The sequence below is a fragment of the Mesoplodon mirus genome (assembly GCF_964341445.2).
Source record: "Mesoplodon mirus genome assembly, chromosome: 17".
NCBI lineage: Eukaryota > Metazoa > Chordata > Mammalia > Artiodactyla > Ziphiidae > Mesoplodon > Mesoplodon mirus.
In genome coordinates, this window is record NC_138993.1 from 78,015,816 (window position 1) to 78,030,143 (window position 14,328).

General features: G+C 57.6%; 1 protein-coding gene across 1 annotated transcript; it reads right to left on the reverse strand.

Annotated features, from left to right (window-relative positions):
• Window positions 1-1,776: 1,776 nt before the first annotated feature.
• Window positions 1,777-14,125, reverse strand: ADPRHL1 (ADP-ribosylhydrolase like 1). The gene is made up of 7 exons (XM_082602156.1): window positions 13,810-14,125; window positions 11,118-11,282; window positions 7,428-7,553; window positions 5,635-5,775; window positions 4,461-4,588; window positions 3,102-3,234; window positions 1,777-2,642 (listed from the first exon to the last, which is right to left on the reverse strand). Exons 1-7 carry the CDS (start codon window positions 14,021-14,023, stop codon window positions 2,485-2,487), a joined length of 1,065 nt encoding a protein of 354 aa, XP_082458282.1. The 5' UTR covers window positions 14,024-14,125; the 3' UTR covers window positions 1,777-2,484.
• Between the last annotated feature and the right edge of the window lie 203 nt (window positions 14,126-14,328).

Consider the following 14,328-nt stretch of genomic DNA (forward strand, 5'->3'; position numbering starts at 1 on the left):
AATCCTCGACGGGTCCGGGAGGCCGGCGGGGCATTCAGGGAGTGCCTTGTCGGATGGCCTCTCCCACCCCTGAACCCACAGCATGGGGCGGTCAAGCACCGCCGCGGAGCCTCCCGCTAAGGAGGCCCGGGTTCAGGGGCACGCCTGGTGGTGGGGCCGCTGGACGCTGCTGGATCCTCCGATGGGGCCCTTCTGATCCTGCCCCGCGATTCAGCCCGGAGTGGCTCCCCCGACTGCGGGGGGCTGGGGGGGAAATCATCTGGCTTCCAGACATGAAAACGCTGGGAAAATGATGGGAAATCTAATGCACAATCCCTAACCAGAGAGTCTGGGGACAAGAGTTAATTGAAATCGGCCTTTAGTCTGGAAACTCGCCACAGTGCAGGGCCGTGCACCTGTCCCTGGGGATGCAAACCCTTCCCTCCGGGCACCGCTAAGATGGGGGTGTGGCCACAGATGCAGGAGGAAAACAGCATGACGGCACATGCGTCGATGGAATTTCAGGCAAGAGTTAAAAAAACTGAGGGGGACACGTGTGACTACATAGAAAAATATCCAGAAAACCGTCAAGTGGAAAATTCCCAAAGCAAATCATATGTAATGTGTTACTCCTATTTGTGGAGGGAAGTCACGTGTGTGTGTGTGTGTGTGTGTGTGTGTGTGTGTGTGTAACACACAAATGCATGTATGCAAACCCCCCCCTTCCCGGCCATATGTGTAGAGAACTTTCTGGAAGGACATGAAGGAATCGTGACCCACGGTTTCTCTGGTGCCTGGTGATGTGAGTCGGGGTGAGGGTTTGGAGGAACCCTGCTTCCCACACGCCCCATTTATGGGGTTGACTTTCTGAAGCTGTGTGCAGGTATCACTTTTCTAATAAAAATGAAATCAGCAAGTGTTAAATTAAAAAAAAATTTGAGTAGGTATGGAATTCTCGTCATTACTTTTTATGGTTTTGTTTTTCTTTTCAACTTTTGCCTTTCTCTGGAATAGGAAAAAGAAATGGGGAGATAGCTTCACTCTTATTTTATGATGCTGGTGAATTTCTATTCATGTGTTTTAATTTATAATCAGTCTATAAGGAGACTCACTCCCTGCTTCTCAGGATGGGTTTAATTCTCCTACATCGTCACTAAGGTGGAGGCCAAGTGGCCTCCAATCTAGCCACCCCCATTCCTCTGCCCATCACTTCCCTTCAGCGCAGCAGACTGTGAAGGGTCGCTTTTAGGGAAAGCCGAGGACACGGGACAGACTCCACACAGGAAGCCCAACCTGTCGTGTGTGTCTGGGAAAGTGTCGACTTACCTTAATTGGGTTCTGTTCCTGGAAGACAATTCTCATTAATCTCCCAGCCCCCCTAAACCTATCTGGACCCCGCATGGTGCAGCGTCCCCCCGTCTGCCTCTTCTGACTGAAAAGCATCTTGAGCAGCAAAGGTTAGTTCAGTTATTCAGAAACATGGCGTGGAGCCCACTGTGTTACTATGTGCAGGACGGCCCAAGGTTTCTCTCCAGCACAGCCAGGAGCCGCACTTGCCCAAGGAGTGCAAAGTGATGGATTCTGTGGAAAACACGCTCATCCCGTCCCCTCGCCCAGGACGCCGGCCTCGGGGCTGAGTGTCTGCGTGTCCGGCAGGGACGTGCCCGGATGTGCTCCAAGGCAAAGCCTTCAGCACACGGGGCCTGCGGTCGCAAGACGGGCCCAGCCAAGCCGCCAAAGCACATGTTACACGTCAATCACCAACCGCTACTTTACTCACACCAGAGGCTACTTCAAAGAGGTTTGTGTCCAAGGTTATTTTTAACAAGAGCAAGCGTGGAGAAGCCCCGGCCACGGGGAACAGGGCCAGCGAGCCCGGCGCAGGGCGGCACATGGGAGGATGCGGGCCGCACGAGGCCCCCGTTTCCTGGCTGCATCAGTTAGTCGTTCTGAGAGAGGCTGGTGTTAAATCTAGTGAGATGACACACATGGGCTGGAGCTTAAACACAGCGCGTGGCGCCGGCCGCTCTTCCCGCGGCTCTGGGCACGCGGTGGTGAGGACGCAGATGCAGTGCCAGGTGCGGCCGCGTGAGGCTGTGGAGCCCGAGGCGCACAGGTGCCGGGCCGCACGTCTAGGAGCTAGAAAGAGGCCGCGCTGGGTGCCCGCAGACAGAGGAGGCCGTCCGAGCAGAGCCATCGTGGTTATGGATGCTATTGGAATCAGTGGGCAAACGCGTTAGTTTTGCGACAGAATAAAATACAGCGAGTGTCCCAGAGGCCTTTCGTGACCTCGCGTTTGGAGGTGGAGGCTGCCGAGTCCAGAGGGACGTCAGTGAGGCACTAAGCCTGGCCAGGACGGGAAGACGTTCTCATGGGACAAACGACGTGTTTTATACGGCAGTTAGGCCTCTGAAATCGGGGGGACAGCTAAGATGTCACGGGAGCTGCGGGGCGGGGCCCCAGGGACGCCGGCGGGCCGGCAGGGGCCGGGGCGCGGAAGGGGCTTTACTTCTCCTCCGTGGACAGGCGGTAGAGCGCCTCGCCCAGGTGCTGCAGCTGTTGCTTGTGCTCCAGCTCGCGGTACAGGCCCGCGGGGACGGCGTCCAGGCCGTGCAGCAGCCCAAACAGGCAGCCGGCGATGGCCCCCGTGGCCCCGCTCTCACCTAGAACAAAGCACGGGCCCTCAGGGCTGCACGGCGGTCCCTGGCCCCCGCTGCCCCCTTGCCCCCTTGCCAGGAGGCCGGGCCATCTCAGCCTCCGCCCTTGGCCTCAGCCAAAGCCCAGGCTTGCTCCGGGCGGTGCCGGGGAAGGGGGCCGGGGTGTCCCCTCCCCCTCCTGGGACAGCCGCACACCCTGGTGCACTCGGGCGACCGCCTCCCGCGGGCCCTGCCCACGCACCGCCCACCACCCCCGCCGCCCCCGCTTCGGACTCTCAGCTCCTCCCCCGCGTCCGCCCGCGGCCCTGGGCCGCTGCCCCTTCTCCACTCCCCCGCCCGGGGAGGTGTCGCGTCTCCACACCTGGGCACCCGGAGGTCCCAGCAGTGTAAGTGGGGAGCCCGGGCCCGGCAGGAGGGCCTGGCTGGTGGCCTCTTACTTCACACTCGCGAGAAGGCGCATCTCACCTCCGTGGAACATGGCCCGGTGGCAGAGCTCCGTCCAGCTGCCCTTGGCTCCTAAAAGGGCATCGTAGGCAATCATGGGGGCGTCGTGGCCCCGCCGGCCCCCGCGACCTTCCGAGCTCCATTTCCTGTAGGTCTGGAGAAAGCGCCACAGGTCAGAGGCACAGGCCGCCGGGAACCGTGTCCCGTGCGTTAGAGCACGAGCTTCCGGGTTCATCTGTGCGCTTATGTGATGCCCCTGTGTGCCGGGCGTTGCCCCAGGGCTGCGGGTGGACACTGAGCAGGAAAGACTGGCTTCCCATGTCTCTCACCCCAGCCGCCCCGCAGATAAACAAACACGCCAGCTGCAGGGCAGCAGAGTCTATGACAGAGACAGCCGTCAGGGGGTCTGGAGTGCTGTGACGGGGCTGCGGCGCCACTGCATGCCGGGCGCTCTGCGTGGGGCACAGGGACAAGCGAGGCCGGGCAGGGGCGCCGCGTGTGGTCAGGGCCGCAGGCCGGCCAGAGGACATGGTGGGGGAGGGCGCGGTGGCCTGAGCAGCTGGTGGCTCAGAGCAGGTCCCTGTGGGTCTGTGGAGAAGGCTGACGAGGGGCAGGGCCAGATAGGGCTGGGGAGGTGGATGTGGGCAGGTCACACCCCTGTGCCTTAGCAGCAGAGTCAGTGTCGGTTTGGGGCAACAGCATCTCCCCAGGAAGAAGAAGAACAGTGTTTCTGAGTCTTTCTGCATCAGGGGGCCCATGAGAGAGAAATGAAAGGGCGGTAGGAAGCACCTAAAAAGGGAAGGGTGGACCCTTCCTCTCCCCCTTTTCCTTCCCGACACCTGGAATGCAGATGTGCTGGCTGGAGTGGGAGCAGCCAGTTTGGACTATGAGGCGTGCTCACAGACCCGCAGAGCAGCCAGACAGAAGGATCCTCAGCTCCTCACTGCAAGGGGCTTCTGACTCAGCTCTGATTCCCTTGACGTGAGGATAATGAACTCCTGTCTTGGTTAAACCGCAGTCACAGCGGTTTCTCTTATGCTACCAAACACGATCCTGATGATTTCAGCCACTGGGGGGTTTTCTCAGCACGGGGAGTGCCGGTGGTTTGCACAGACTTATTCATCCCTCTAACCCCAGTCCCTGGAAGAGATGAAGTGAGATGGACTATTTTCACATTTTCAACTTTTCTAGTCGTGCTTATAATCAGAGGAAATGAGAAGTTAAAGCACCATCCATTTCCAACGGGCTTCCTTCGAGAAGCCTTCCACGGCGCCGCCTTCCAGCTGCTCCCTCCGCCCACCTCCACCGCGGGGTTCCGTACAGCCGGGGGCGGCGGCCCCGGCAGCTCCTGCTCGCCACCCCTGTCGCCGGCAGACCTACCTTGTCCCTCTCCTCCGCGTTGTAGCGGTCGGGAAAGCTGGCCTCGTTCTCCGTGTCCTCACTGATTTTTCTCTCCTCCAAGTAAAACTGCCATTTAGCTTCAAAGTAAAACCAGTGCTCCTGGTATTCTACACACAAAGAGCAGGTGAGTGGGCTGTGGCGGCCGTCTAGCTGGGCGCCGTGGGCAGGGGGCGGGAGGCGGGAGGCAGGACGCAGAGCCCACGCCCTCCGCCCAGTCTGGGGCAGAGGAGGGCTTGGCGCCTCGTCTCAGCTAGGGCTCGGGAAATTCAAAAATGCTCACATTGTAGCTACTGTGACACATCAGCAAGGAAGATGGAGATCGAAACCAACCCAAAGAATTGCCTGACCACGCGCTGAACTAAGGCAGCGATCGCAGTATTTTTATTTTTAAGTGGCTTCTCTTGAAAATTCTGAACCTGTGTATTTTTAAAAATTAATTTTATTTATTTTGGGCTGTGTTGGGTCTTTGTTGCTGTGTGGGGGCTACTCCTCGTTGCGATACGCGGGCTTCTCATTGCCGTGGCTTCTCTTGTTGTGGAGCACGGGCTCTAGGCGCGCGGGCTCAGTAGTTGTGGCTCACGGGCTCAGTAGTTGTGGCTCACGGGCTCTAGAGCGCAGGCTCAGTAGCTGTGGCGCACGGGCTTAGTTGCTCCGCGGCATGTGAGATCTTCCCGGACCAGGGCTCTAACTCGTGTCCCCTGCCTTGGCAGGCGGATTCTTAACCACTGCACCACCAGGGAAGCCCTGAACCTGTGTATTTTTATTAATTCAACGCTGTGCCTGCAAAGTCAGGAGAGAGGACGTTCGTTATCCCTAACTAGCAGCTTGACCTCCAAGCCCCAAAGGCGCTGAAGCGACTTTTCTGAAGTCATTTTAGGAGGATGCTGCTGCAAAGTCTGGAGCAGCAGCTGCAATGGCTAGTGGATGACGGGTGTGTGTGTGTGTGGGGGGGTGCCCGCGTCTCGAGAACCCAGAAGGGATCCCCTGCTCACCTGACCTGCTGCCTTCTGGCCAGGCGATACTGCAGACCTTCTTTGTGGGGTCAGCCTGTCACACGGCCCCCCCAGTCTGTCCAAGTCTGCTCTGGGTGTGGCTGGAGCCCACCTCCTTCTAAGGTGCTGGGGGAAGGTGTCGGGAGGGAGGCCGGGCTCACCTGCCAGGTGCCGGATGGTCCTCTTACAATACTCCTCAGCCAGCGGGACCGTCCTCAGCATGTCTCGTCCCCACTGCTCCAGCCGCTTGCCCTGAATGGCGTACGACGCGAACAGGGCCGTGCACAGGGACCCGAGGAAGCCTGGGGTGGCAGGAGAGAGGGTGAAAGTTGGCACCAGCCTCGCCCCCTCCCAGGTGCTGGACACGCTGTGTCCCTGAGCTTTGCAAATTTGACCTTCAGTTACTGTCTGCAAGGGGGCAGTGGCGGGGTGGGGAGAGCACGAACCCTGCCTCCAAGTGCTGCTGTGGGCACGGGATCCAAGCCCAGGTGAGCCCCTGCCGAGCTGCCCCGCGAGCGGCCACGGGAAGCAGGGCCCCAGGAAGGTGTCAGCCGCAACCACTTCTGGGGCAGGGACGAGCGTCTGGTTCTCGCGCCTGGGGTCCAGCTGCCGTCCTGACCACCTGCCACCGCCCACCTCCCGTCACGGGGTGCTTCAGCTCCAGATCTGGGACGCAATGCTCCAGGGCAATAAAGGTAAGAAAAACTGACACTTGCCTCCAAAGGCAGTTCAAAAATTGCAAAGGAGAGCGGAGTTAAAACGTGCTTCCAGGTATTAAGTGTGTGCTGTCCGACCCTAGTCACCAGCCTAGAAATATATAAATTACCCAGCTCTTAAACGTGTGAAACAACATTTCTTTAATAAGAGTGGGCAGGGCTTCCCTGGTGGCACAGTGGTTGAGAGTCCGCCTGCCGATGCAGGGGACATGGGTTCGTGCCCCGGTCCGGGAAGATCCCACATGCCGCAGAGCGGCTGGGCCCGTGAGCCATGGCCGCTGGGCCTGCGTGTCCGGAGCCTATGCTCCGCAATGGGAGAGGCCACCACAAGAGTGGGCAATAAATTAACTAATGTTCTAGATGTTTAAATTCTCACCCCAGGTTCTCGTACTCATGGCATTGTTTCCAAATGTTCAACATTTTCCTGTTGGAAGGCTGTTTATGTTTAATCCACTTCTGCTGAGTCGGGGGTTAGCAAACTCCTCTCCACCGCCCGGACGTTGCCACCTGGCTGAATTACATGGCTTTGTGCTCAGAAATCTGACGGGCTCAACCGTGGGGTCCGTGGCTCAGCGGCCGCACCTGCTGTGGACTCAGTGGCGTGTTTTACCACATCCACGCCTCAGGTGCCACGGCACCCGTGTCGGCTGCTTCCTGGAGGGCACAGGGTGGCCCTCGCAGCTCAGGGGGCGACACCAGTAAGCCCAGACCTTGCAGGTGACCTTGAAAGGAGCACAGTCACCGAGAGTAGCTGGCACCCTCGACCCCGGGGCCGGGAGCCAAGCTCAGCCAGAACTCAGGAGGGTTCTCCTTGTCTCAAGTTTGGAGCTGGCTGCTCCCCGGTCACGTCTCACGGGCGGGCGCTGGGTCAGCAGGCCTGCCCTCCCTCTGGAGCCCGACCCTGGGGGGGCAGCCCGGAGTGTGGGCCCCCTGCGCACCCCGAGCGGTACTGTATTCGACCCGCTTTGTCCTGACACACGGGGGGAGCGGCGTCTGCCGCCACAGCCACCGGACCCGGCCAGGGTGCGGCGCACAGCGCCCACGGGGCCCGACGGCGGGGCCGGCTCCCCGCTGGACAGCCCGGCAGAAGTGCCGGCTCCCGGGGCTCCAGCCAGACCCCAGGCTCGTTCAGAACCGGTGCTGTCCTGCTTTTCTTGTGACGTGACCGACTTTGAAGCGGGGAGACGGCCTTCCCGTCCGGCCTCCCCACGCCTCCCCGCCGCCCGCGGCTGCGTCACCTGTGGGATGGTTGTGTGTCATCCGGCCGCACTCCACGCTGACCTCGAGCAGCGTCTCCAGCCGCCCTGGCTGCCAGTACCGCATGCCCACGCACATCGCCTTGGTGGCGGCGCCGAACCCGGAGCCTGCGTGGACCGTGGGAGAACTCGCCTTAGACCTCCGAGCCAGCGATGCCGGCTCCGGCAGCCGAGCTCTCACGAACCATATGAAGATGTACAAAAACTACGTGCTACCATGATTATCACAGGGTCATCTACATGAGTCAAAAATAGGGAAATTGCCCACAGTCCTGACAAAGAAAAGAGAGGAAAGAAGTTGCAAAGCAGCCATTAAAAACAGGATTTTTGATGGGATGAGGAAATGCTCCTTCTGGGAAAACGTAGGAGAGAGAATTGCACGCACAGTATGCTTTCAATGATATGCTTCCTCTTTTTAAAAGCAGCTTCATTTAGTTATAATTGACATACAATCAACTGCACATATTTAAGGAATGCAAGTTGTCCTGACAAAATACACCTGTGAACCTGGCACCTAAATAAAAATTGCAAACCTATCTGTCACCCGCAAAGTCTTCTTGTGCCCCTCCGCCCTCCTCACGGGCCACAGGTTAGTTTGCCTTTTGTAGCGTTTTATATAAACAGACATGTGGCTTTGCCGTTTCATTCTGAGCAGAGTCGTCAGGAGGGCAGAAGAGTGCACGTGGGAAGTATTCCTCCTCTTTACTTTCCTGGAAGAGTTGTGTACAGTTGGCACCATTGCTTCTTTAACTGTTTCTAGAATCTCCACTGAGGCCACCTGGACCCAGGGTTTTCCTTGTAAGGTCTTTCATAGATTTACCTGGGTGACCTGTTTAGTCTTGAGTGACCTTTGGTAGTTTATGTATTTCAAGGAATTTATCCATTTCATCGAAGTTGTTAAATTTATTGGTATAAAACTTTGAATAATATTCCTTCACTGTCCTTTCAATTTCTGTAGAATCTGTAGGGACATCACCCCCTCATTGTCGATACTGGTAATTTGTGTTTTCCTCTTCTTTTCTTGATCATTATGGCTAGAAGAGTATCAGTTTTTTATCTTAAAGAGTCAGTTATTGGTTTTGTTGATTTTCTCTATCATTTTTCTGTTTTCTATGTCATTGATTTTCGCTCTGACTTTCAATTTTTCCTTTTCTTTCATTTTCTTTGGGCTCTTTTTCTAGTTTCTTACGGTAAAGATGAAGTCATTGGTTTGAGAACTTGCTACTGCAAAATCTCTGCCTGTAACTGTGGGTTTGTCTGCTTCTCTGTGCAGCTCTATTAGTTTTTGCTTTATCTATTTGGAAGGTTTGTTACGAGGCACATAAACTTCCAGGTTTGTTATTTCTCCCGATGAACGGTGCCTCCTTTTGTCCCTGGCGACATCCTTCCCTTTTGGTGTAAAGGAGTCACTCCAGCTTCCCTTTGATTAGTGTCACACGGCGTGTCGTTTTCCATTTAACCTGTTTGTATTTACAGTGCGTCCTTTACAAGCAGCACAGAGTTGGGACTTGCTTCTTCATCCCGTCTGACCCTTTTGTTTGGGGTCCCGAGACCTCTCTCGTTTGCTGTGATGATTGGTGATGAGGTGACGTCATCATCTTGGTACTGGGTTTCCTGCCTGTCCTACCTGTTATTTGCACCCTTCTCTCTCTTTCCTGCCAAGAGGGCGGCACATTATGGAGATTCGCTTCCACCCAGATGAGTATTCCCGTGGGTGGAGGACGGCAAAGACCCTCATGGTGCCAGCTCCAGCGGGGAGAGGCCACAGGGGTCAGAGCCGCGGAGCATTCAGCACGCAGACTGGTTGGAGCCGGCTTTCCTCGCAGGGAGGAGAGGACTTGGGGTCTGTGTGGTCTCCGCTCCCCGCTCCCGGGGCTGGGTCGCTCCCGGAGCCCACGCCAGGCGGTGGGCCGCGTGCAGCCTCTGGGGCTGCGGGGGAGGCCCTGTCCCCTCCCCACGGGGCAGACATGGTGCCGGCTGAGGACGTCCATGTGGACCCACAATGGAGAGGCGTCTCCCGCCAGGGAAGGGGCGTCTGGGCCAAGGGCCACTCCTCCTGGGCCCCACAGAGGGGACCGTCCGGTCAGCGCTGCCTGGCCCAGCTGAGGCCCAGGTCACACGACGGCTGCTCCCCCAGCGAGCATCACTGAAAGGGTTCCATTTCGTGTCTTTGGCTGGCTTACGAGTTGTCACTGTTCAGGGATCTGAGCAGCTGCCTGGGTCCACCTTCACAGGACACTGACCCACTTCAGGGCTGAATGGGACCCTGACCCTCGCAGCGCCCCCATGCTGGGGTGTCAGGCGTTTGCTCTAACATATTTGATAAATGCTGCGGCACATCGTTCTTGCTTTTAATGCCACATCTTTAGAGACGGTTAAATAATAAGTCAACACCCGCGTCCTCACCGTTTCCACCGACTCCCTGCCCCACTGGCGGTGTCCTCCTGCCTGAAGGTTGTCCTGGGCATCTCTCCCTGGGCACCTGCCCGGCATGAACTCCTCGGCTTGTTTGCCTGCAAAGGGCACTTGGCCTTCACTCGGGAAGGCGTCCTCTGGGTGTCGGTCTGGCTGGTGCTTTCTCTGCACCCGGATGACTCTGCTTCTGACGAGAACCTGCCGTCTTTGCCTTGGTGGTCGGTACGGGAGACGCGTTCCTGTCTTTATTATTAGTTTTGAGCGGTTTGATTGCTATGTGCCTTGGTGTAGTTTGCTTCATGTTTCTTGTGCTTGGAATTTACTGAGATTCTTGGGCATGTGAGTTTATGTTTTGGATCAAATTTGGAAAAATTTGGCCACTATTTCTTCACATATTTTTTTGTTCCCCCTCCTCTTTTCAGGGCTCCAGTTACAGGTGCGTTAGTGCTTTGACTTGTCCTGTGGCTCCCGGGAGCCCTTTTCACATTCTGGGGTTCTTTTTTTTTTTCTGTATGTCCCATTTTGGATAGTTTCTATCGCTGTGCCTTCAAACTCACTAATCTTTTCTTCTGAAATGTCTAATCTGCTGTTAATCTCAGTCAGTGAATTTTTAAACTCAGACATTGTAGTGTTTTTCTCTAGAACTGTGATGAAGGTCTTTTTTATACCTACATGTCTCTATTTAACCTTTCAAAAATATAGAATACACACTATTTTATACCCTTACCTGGTAACTTTAACGACTGTGTCAGGGTTCGTCAGTTCTGATTTACTGATGTTTCTCTTTATTATGGACCATGTTTCCTGCTTCTTTATGTGCCAGTAACATTTGATTTGACGGCATCCTTCAAGGTAAACCCAGAGGGACAGGTCTGCCCTCAGCGTCAACCCGGAGGGCGTGTCCAGGACCCCGGGGGCAGAGACTGCAGCTGCCTGGTAACACCACCCGGAGGACACATGAGATCATCACCCCGAGGACACATGAGGTCATCACAGAGACAGACGTTTATGCAGGTGGTGTATGCTTTCCTTGATGCACTGGCTAAAAATAACACATTTAAAGGGAAAGCAGTGGGAAAATGTTCCTTAAAATAAATCAGGGATGGTGACAGAGTTGCTGGGGATGCTAGTGACCCTGAAGCCGGCGCCCAGGCTGGCTGGCTTCCTGGGCGGCCGGCCAGTGGGGTGACAGGCAGGGTAGTGTCGCGGGGCCCTGGAGCCCCGTGGCCTTAGAGGGAGAGGAACTCATGCTCTGACCTTTCTCGTTGAAGGGCGTGTGCCAGGCCAGGAGATAGTTGTCAGGCTTCAGCTGTGAGCAGCCCTCGACGGTGGCCGGGTCTACCCGCTGCCCCGGGAGCTTCTCGAGCGCATCCACGTAGCGTCGCACCATCTCACGGTACAGGTCGTCCAGGCACCAGAAGTCTGGGGCGGAAGGGGGTGTGGGGGGGGCAGGGTCAAACAAGGGACGGGTGGACGGCAGCGACAAGGGAAGCGACGACCAGCGTCCGGCCCCATCCCCCCAGGAGGAGGGAGAGTCCGGGGTCAGCTCACAGGACCCTGACTCCCCGGAGAAACCTGACCGCAGACGAACAATGCGCTGTGGATCTCATTGAATTTCAGGTGTTGTAGTTTGCTGCTGTGCCTCTTCTAGTTACACACCAGAATCTAGAAAAACCCAGGATCCTCATACACGGCTCGCGGTTCTATCCGTGAGAGGCCCAACTGGCCCGAAACCTGCCTGTTCCTCAGGCCCTCGGGGAGCCACGTCCAGGGTACAGGGAGCTGACCCTCTCCCATCTCCCTGTCAGCGAAGCAGCCAAGTCGCCACTGCCCACTGTCCCCACTGCCTCCTCGTGGGAAGGTGTTCTGGGGACAAGTGTGGTCTCGAGTCCCTCAGAGATCATGGGCCACATGACAGGGGCGCCCAGGCTGTCACCTGGGTGGCACCGGGTTTGGCTGACCTGTACTGTGTGGCCTCACGTGACCCCCCGCCCCCGCCACGCGCCCACCACTGCAGGGTCAGGCTCCTGTCTGTCTACTGTTTCCTCCTAGACAAGGCTCAGCGAGGGGCGGTCACTTGCCGAGGCCAGAGCTGGCCAATGGATTTCAGTTGCAAAGCCTGAGCACTTCTGCCATTAAATGAATCCACCGCGTGGTGTACAGAGGCCACACACCCTCCAAAGTCGGGGCCCAAGGTGACTGGTCACACGGAGAGCAGACCGGACAGTGCAGGGCAGGGCGCACCTGCCAACACAGCTGACGGGCACCAGGAACCCGGCCTGTGAGGGGCTGCATCTCAGGCCTTGGGGACCGCCCCTCCTCTCTGGGAGTCTGCCTGTCTTTGGAAATCGCATGAAGAGCCGCTGTCCATCGGGGCCCCTGAAGTATTGCATGTCCAGCAGTCCCAGCAGGCGGGTTGGTGCTTCAGATGCAGGCACGAGGCTGTCTGGGTTCCAGTCCGCACCCACTGTGTGGCGCTGGGCAGGTTACTCAGCGCCAAAGAGTGAGTGTGGACAGGAACCACACTCTGTGCGTTGGTTCCTCGTAATAAAGCCGGCCTGCAGGGCGGTGTGAGGACCCGATGACGCCGCCCGCAGTTAGAACAGCACCCGGCCACAGTCAGAGTCTGCCGTCGCTGTGACTCAGGGGGCTCAGAGGCCCCTTCCACAGGCTGCAGTTTGTTATTAAAGAAAAAAGCTGGGCTGTTTGAAAACTAAACTTAAATGAAATTCCAACTTGTATGTTTAGGGAGCTGAAAACACATTCGCTTGCTGAGTTTCTGGGGGCGCAGGCCTGCCCGAGCGCGCCCTGGTGACCCGCTGGCCAGAGGGCGTGCGTCCGTCCAGCTGCGCCCGCAGCCATCGGAACTGGGCCCACTGCCACCGTCCTCACCTGGGGCAGATTCCGCCCTATTCCTGCCAAGAGGACGTGACTCGATCCAACCCGGGGGAGCACGTTCTCGTTGGGGGCCGAGCCGGGAACTATCCTGGGGGCCGCCGCACGGGACGGAGACACACCGTGGGCTCTGCCAGGTGAGAACCAACACGAGGGCACACGACTGACACAGAGGGACACGGGAACCTGCCTGAAAGCCTCACAGTCAGCCCCCGCTGCCCCCAATTTCGGAGTTTGCAGACTCTGAAGGACGCTTGCTGCGCCAGCTTGCTGTGACACTGTCTTATCTGAGGTGGCTTAGCTCTCCCCACCGGCTACTTGGGACCCGGCAGAGCAGACGGCATTCCTGTGCGATGACAACAGAGCTAAACCCGGCTGCTGGCACCGGCCCGCGGGGTGAGCACATGGTGACACGTACATTCCAGCCACTTCAGAGCTGCCGCAAGTTCTAATTTTGCAGTGACGTGTCACCACTCGATACTTGTGGGGAAGCTGCGCCTCACAGACACCCGCTGCTTCTCTGAAATTCAGTGAAGGCTTGCTCCTAAAATCAACCTGCTCCTTAAGGAAACGTGTCTCCCCTCAAGTCACAGCATCTTCTCAGGACAACTGGGAAACTGTAGCAACTCTCCGAGCTAAATCCTATTTTGGTAGGTGGCGTTTTAACCACAGTTCATTGGAATTTAGAAGTAATTCCCCCAAAATATCATCGTAATGGGTCCAAATTTCAAACTGGCTTATTATTTTATGTATTGTTGAAATAAACTCAGAAGCAGGCTTACTACCTGCAGTGAAAAGCTTTTAACCCTAGAGACAGAGGCTCGCCGAGGGAACGTTTACAAAACAGTGAAAAGTCCTGCTTTAAGAACCTGAGGCTGCCGGTGAGCAGAGAGATACTGTCACCCGAGGGGCTGCGTGGGAACACCACCCATGGCACGTCCGGTTTGCGGGGACCCGGGTGTGGCAAGCGGGTTTCAGCAGCGGTAGCGGGTGACCCCCGGGCTCCCCCTCACCGCGGGATCCCGCGCGCCCGCCCGCCGGGGCTGAGCCTCACCTGTGACCAGGGCCCCTGCCGTCGTCATGTGCATGATGGTGTTGTCGCTCACCGGCCACCTCTCTGGCGAGAGCACCAGGTGGTCCAGTCCCCCCACCTTTCCCGGCTCCTTCTGGAGCTCGGGGCCTGAGGCGCTGTCCTTCCCGAAGGCGTGTCCGTGCCCGAGTGCATCGCCCACGGCCCCCAGCAGCATCGCAGCCTGAAACTTCTCCATCTCTGCCGGCAGCTGCCGGGCGCCCAGCCTTCAGCCCGCCCCGCCGGCCCCTGTTCTGGTCGTCGCGTCGCCGTCGGGAGCCTCCCGGAGCGGCCAGGCGCCCTCTTCTGTCCCGGGCGGGCGGCACCGTCTGGGCCCGCAGCCCGCAGCCACGTGGTGCGCCCAGAGCTGGCTCTTCCGTGGGGGCACCTGCGGCTCAGAGCACCGCTTCGGAGGGAGGTGTGCACGGCGCGCTGGGGAGACGCACGCGTCTCTAGAGCTTCCAGGTGTAATTCGCGCACTGTCGGGGTCACTGCGTTCGGTCC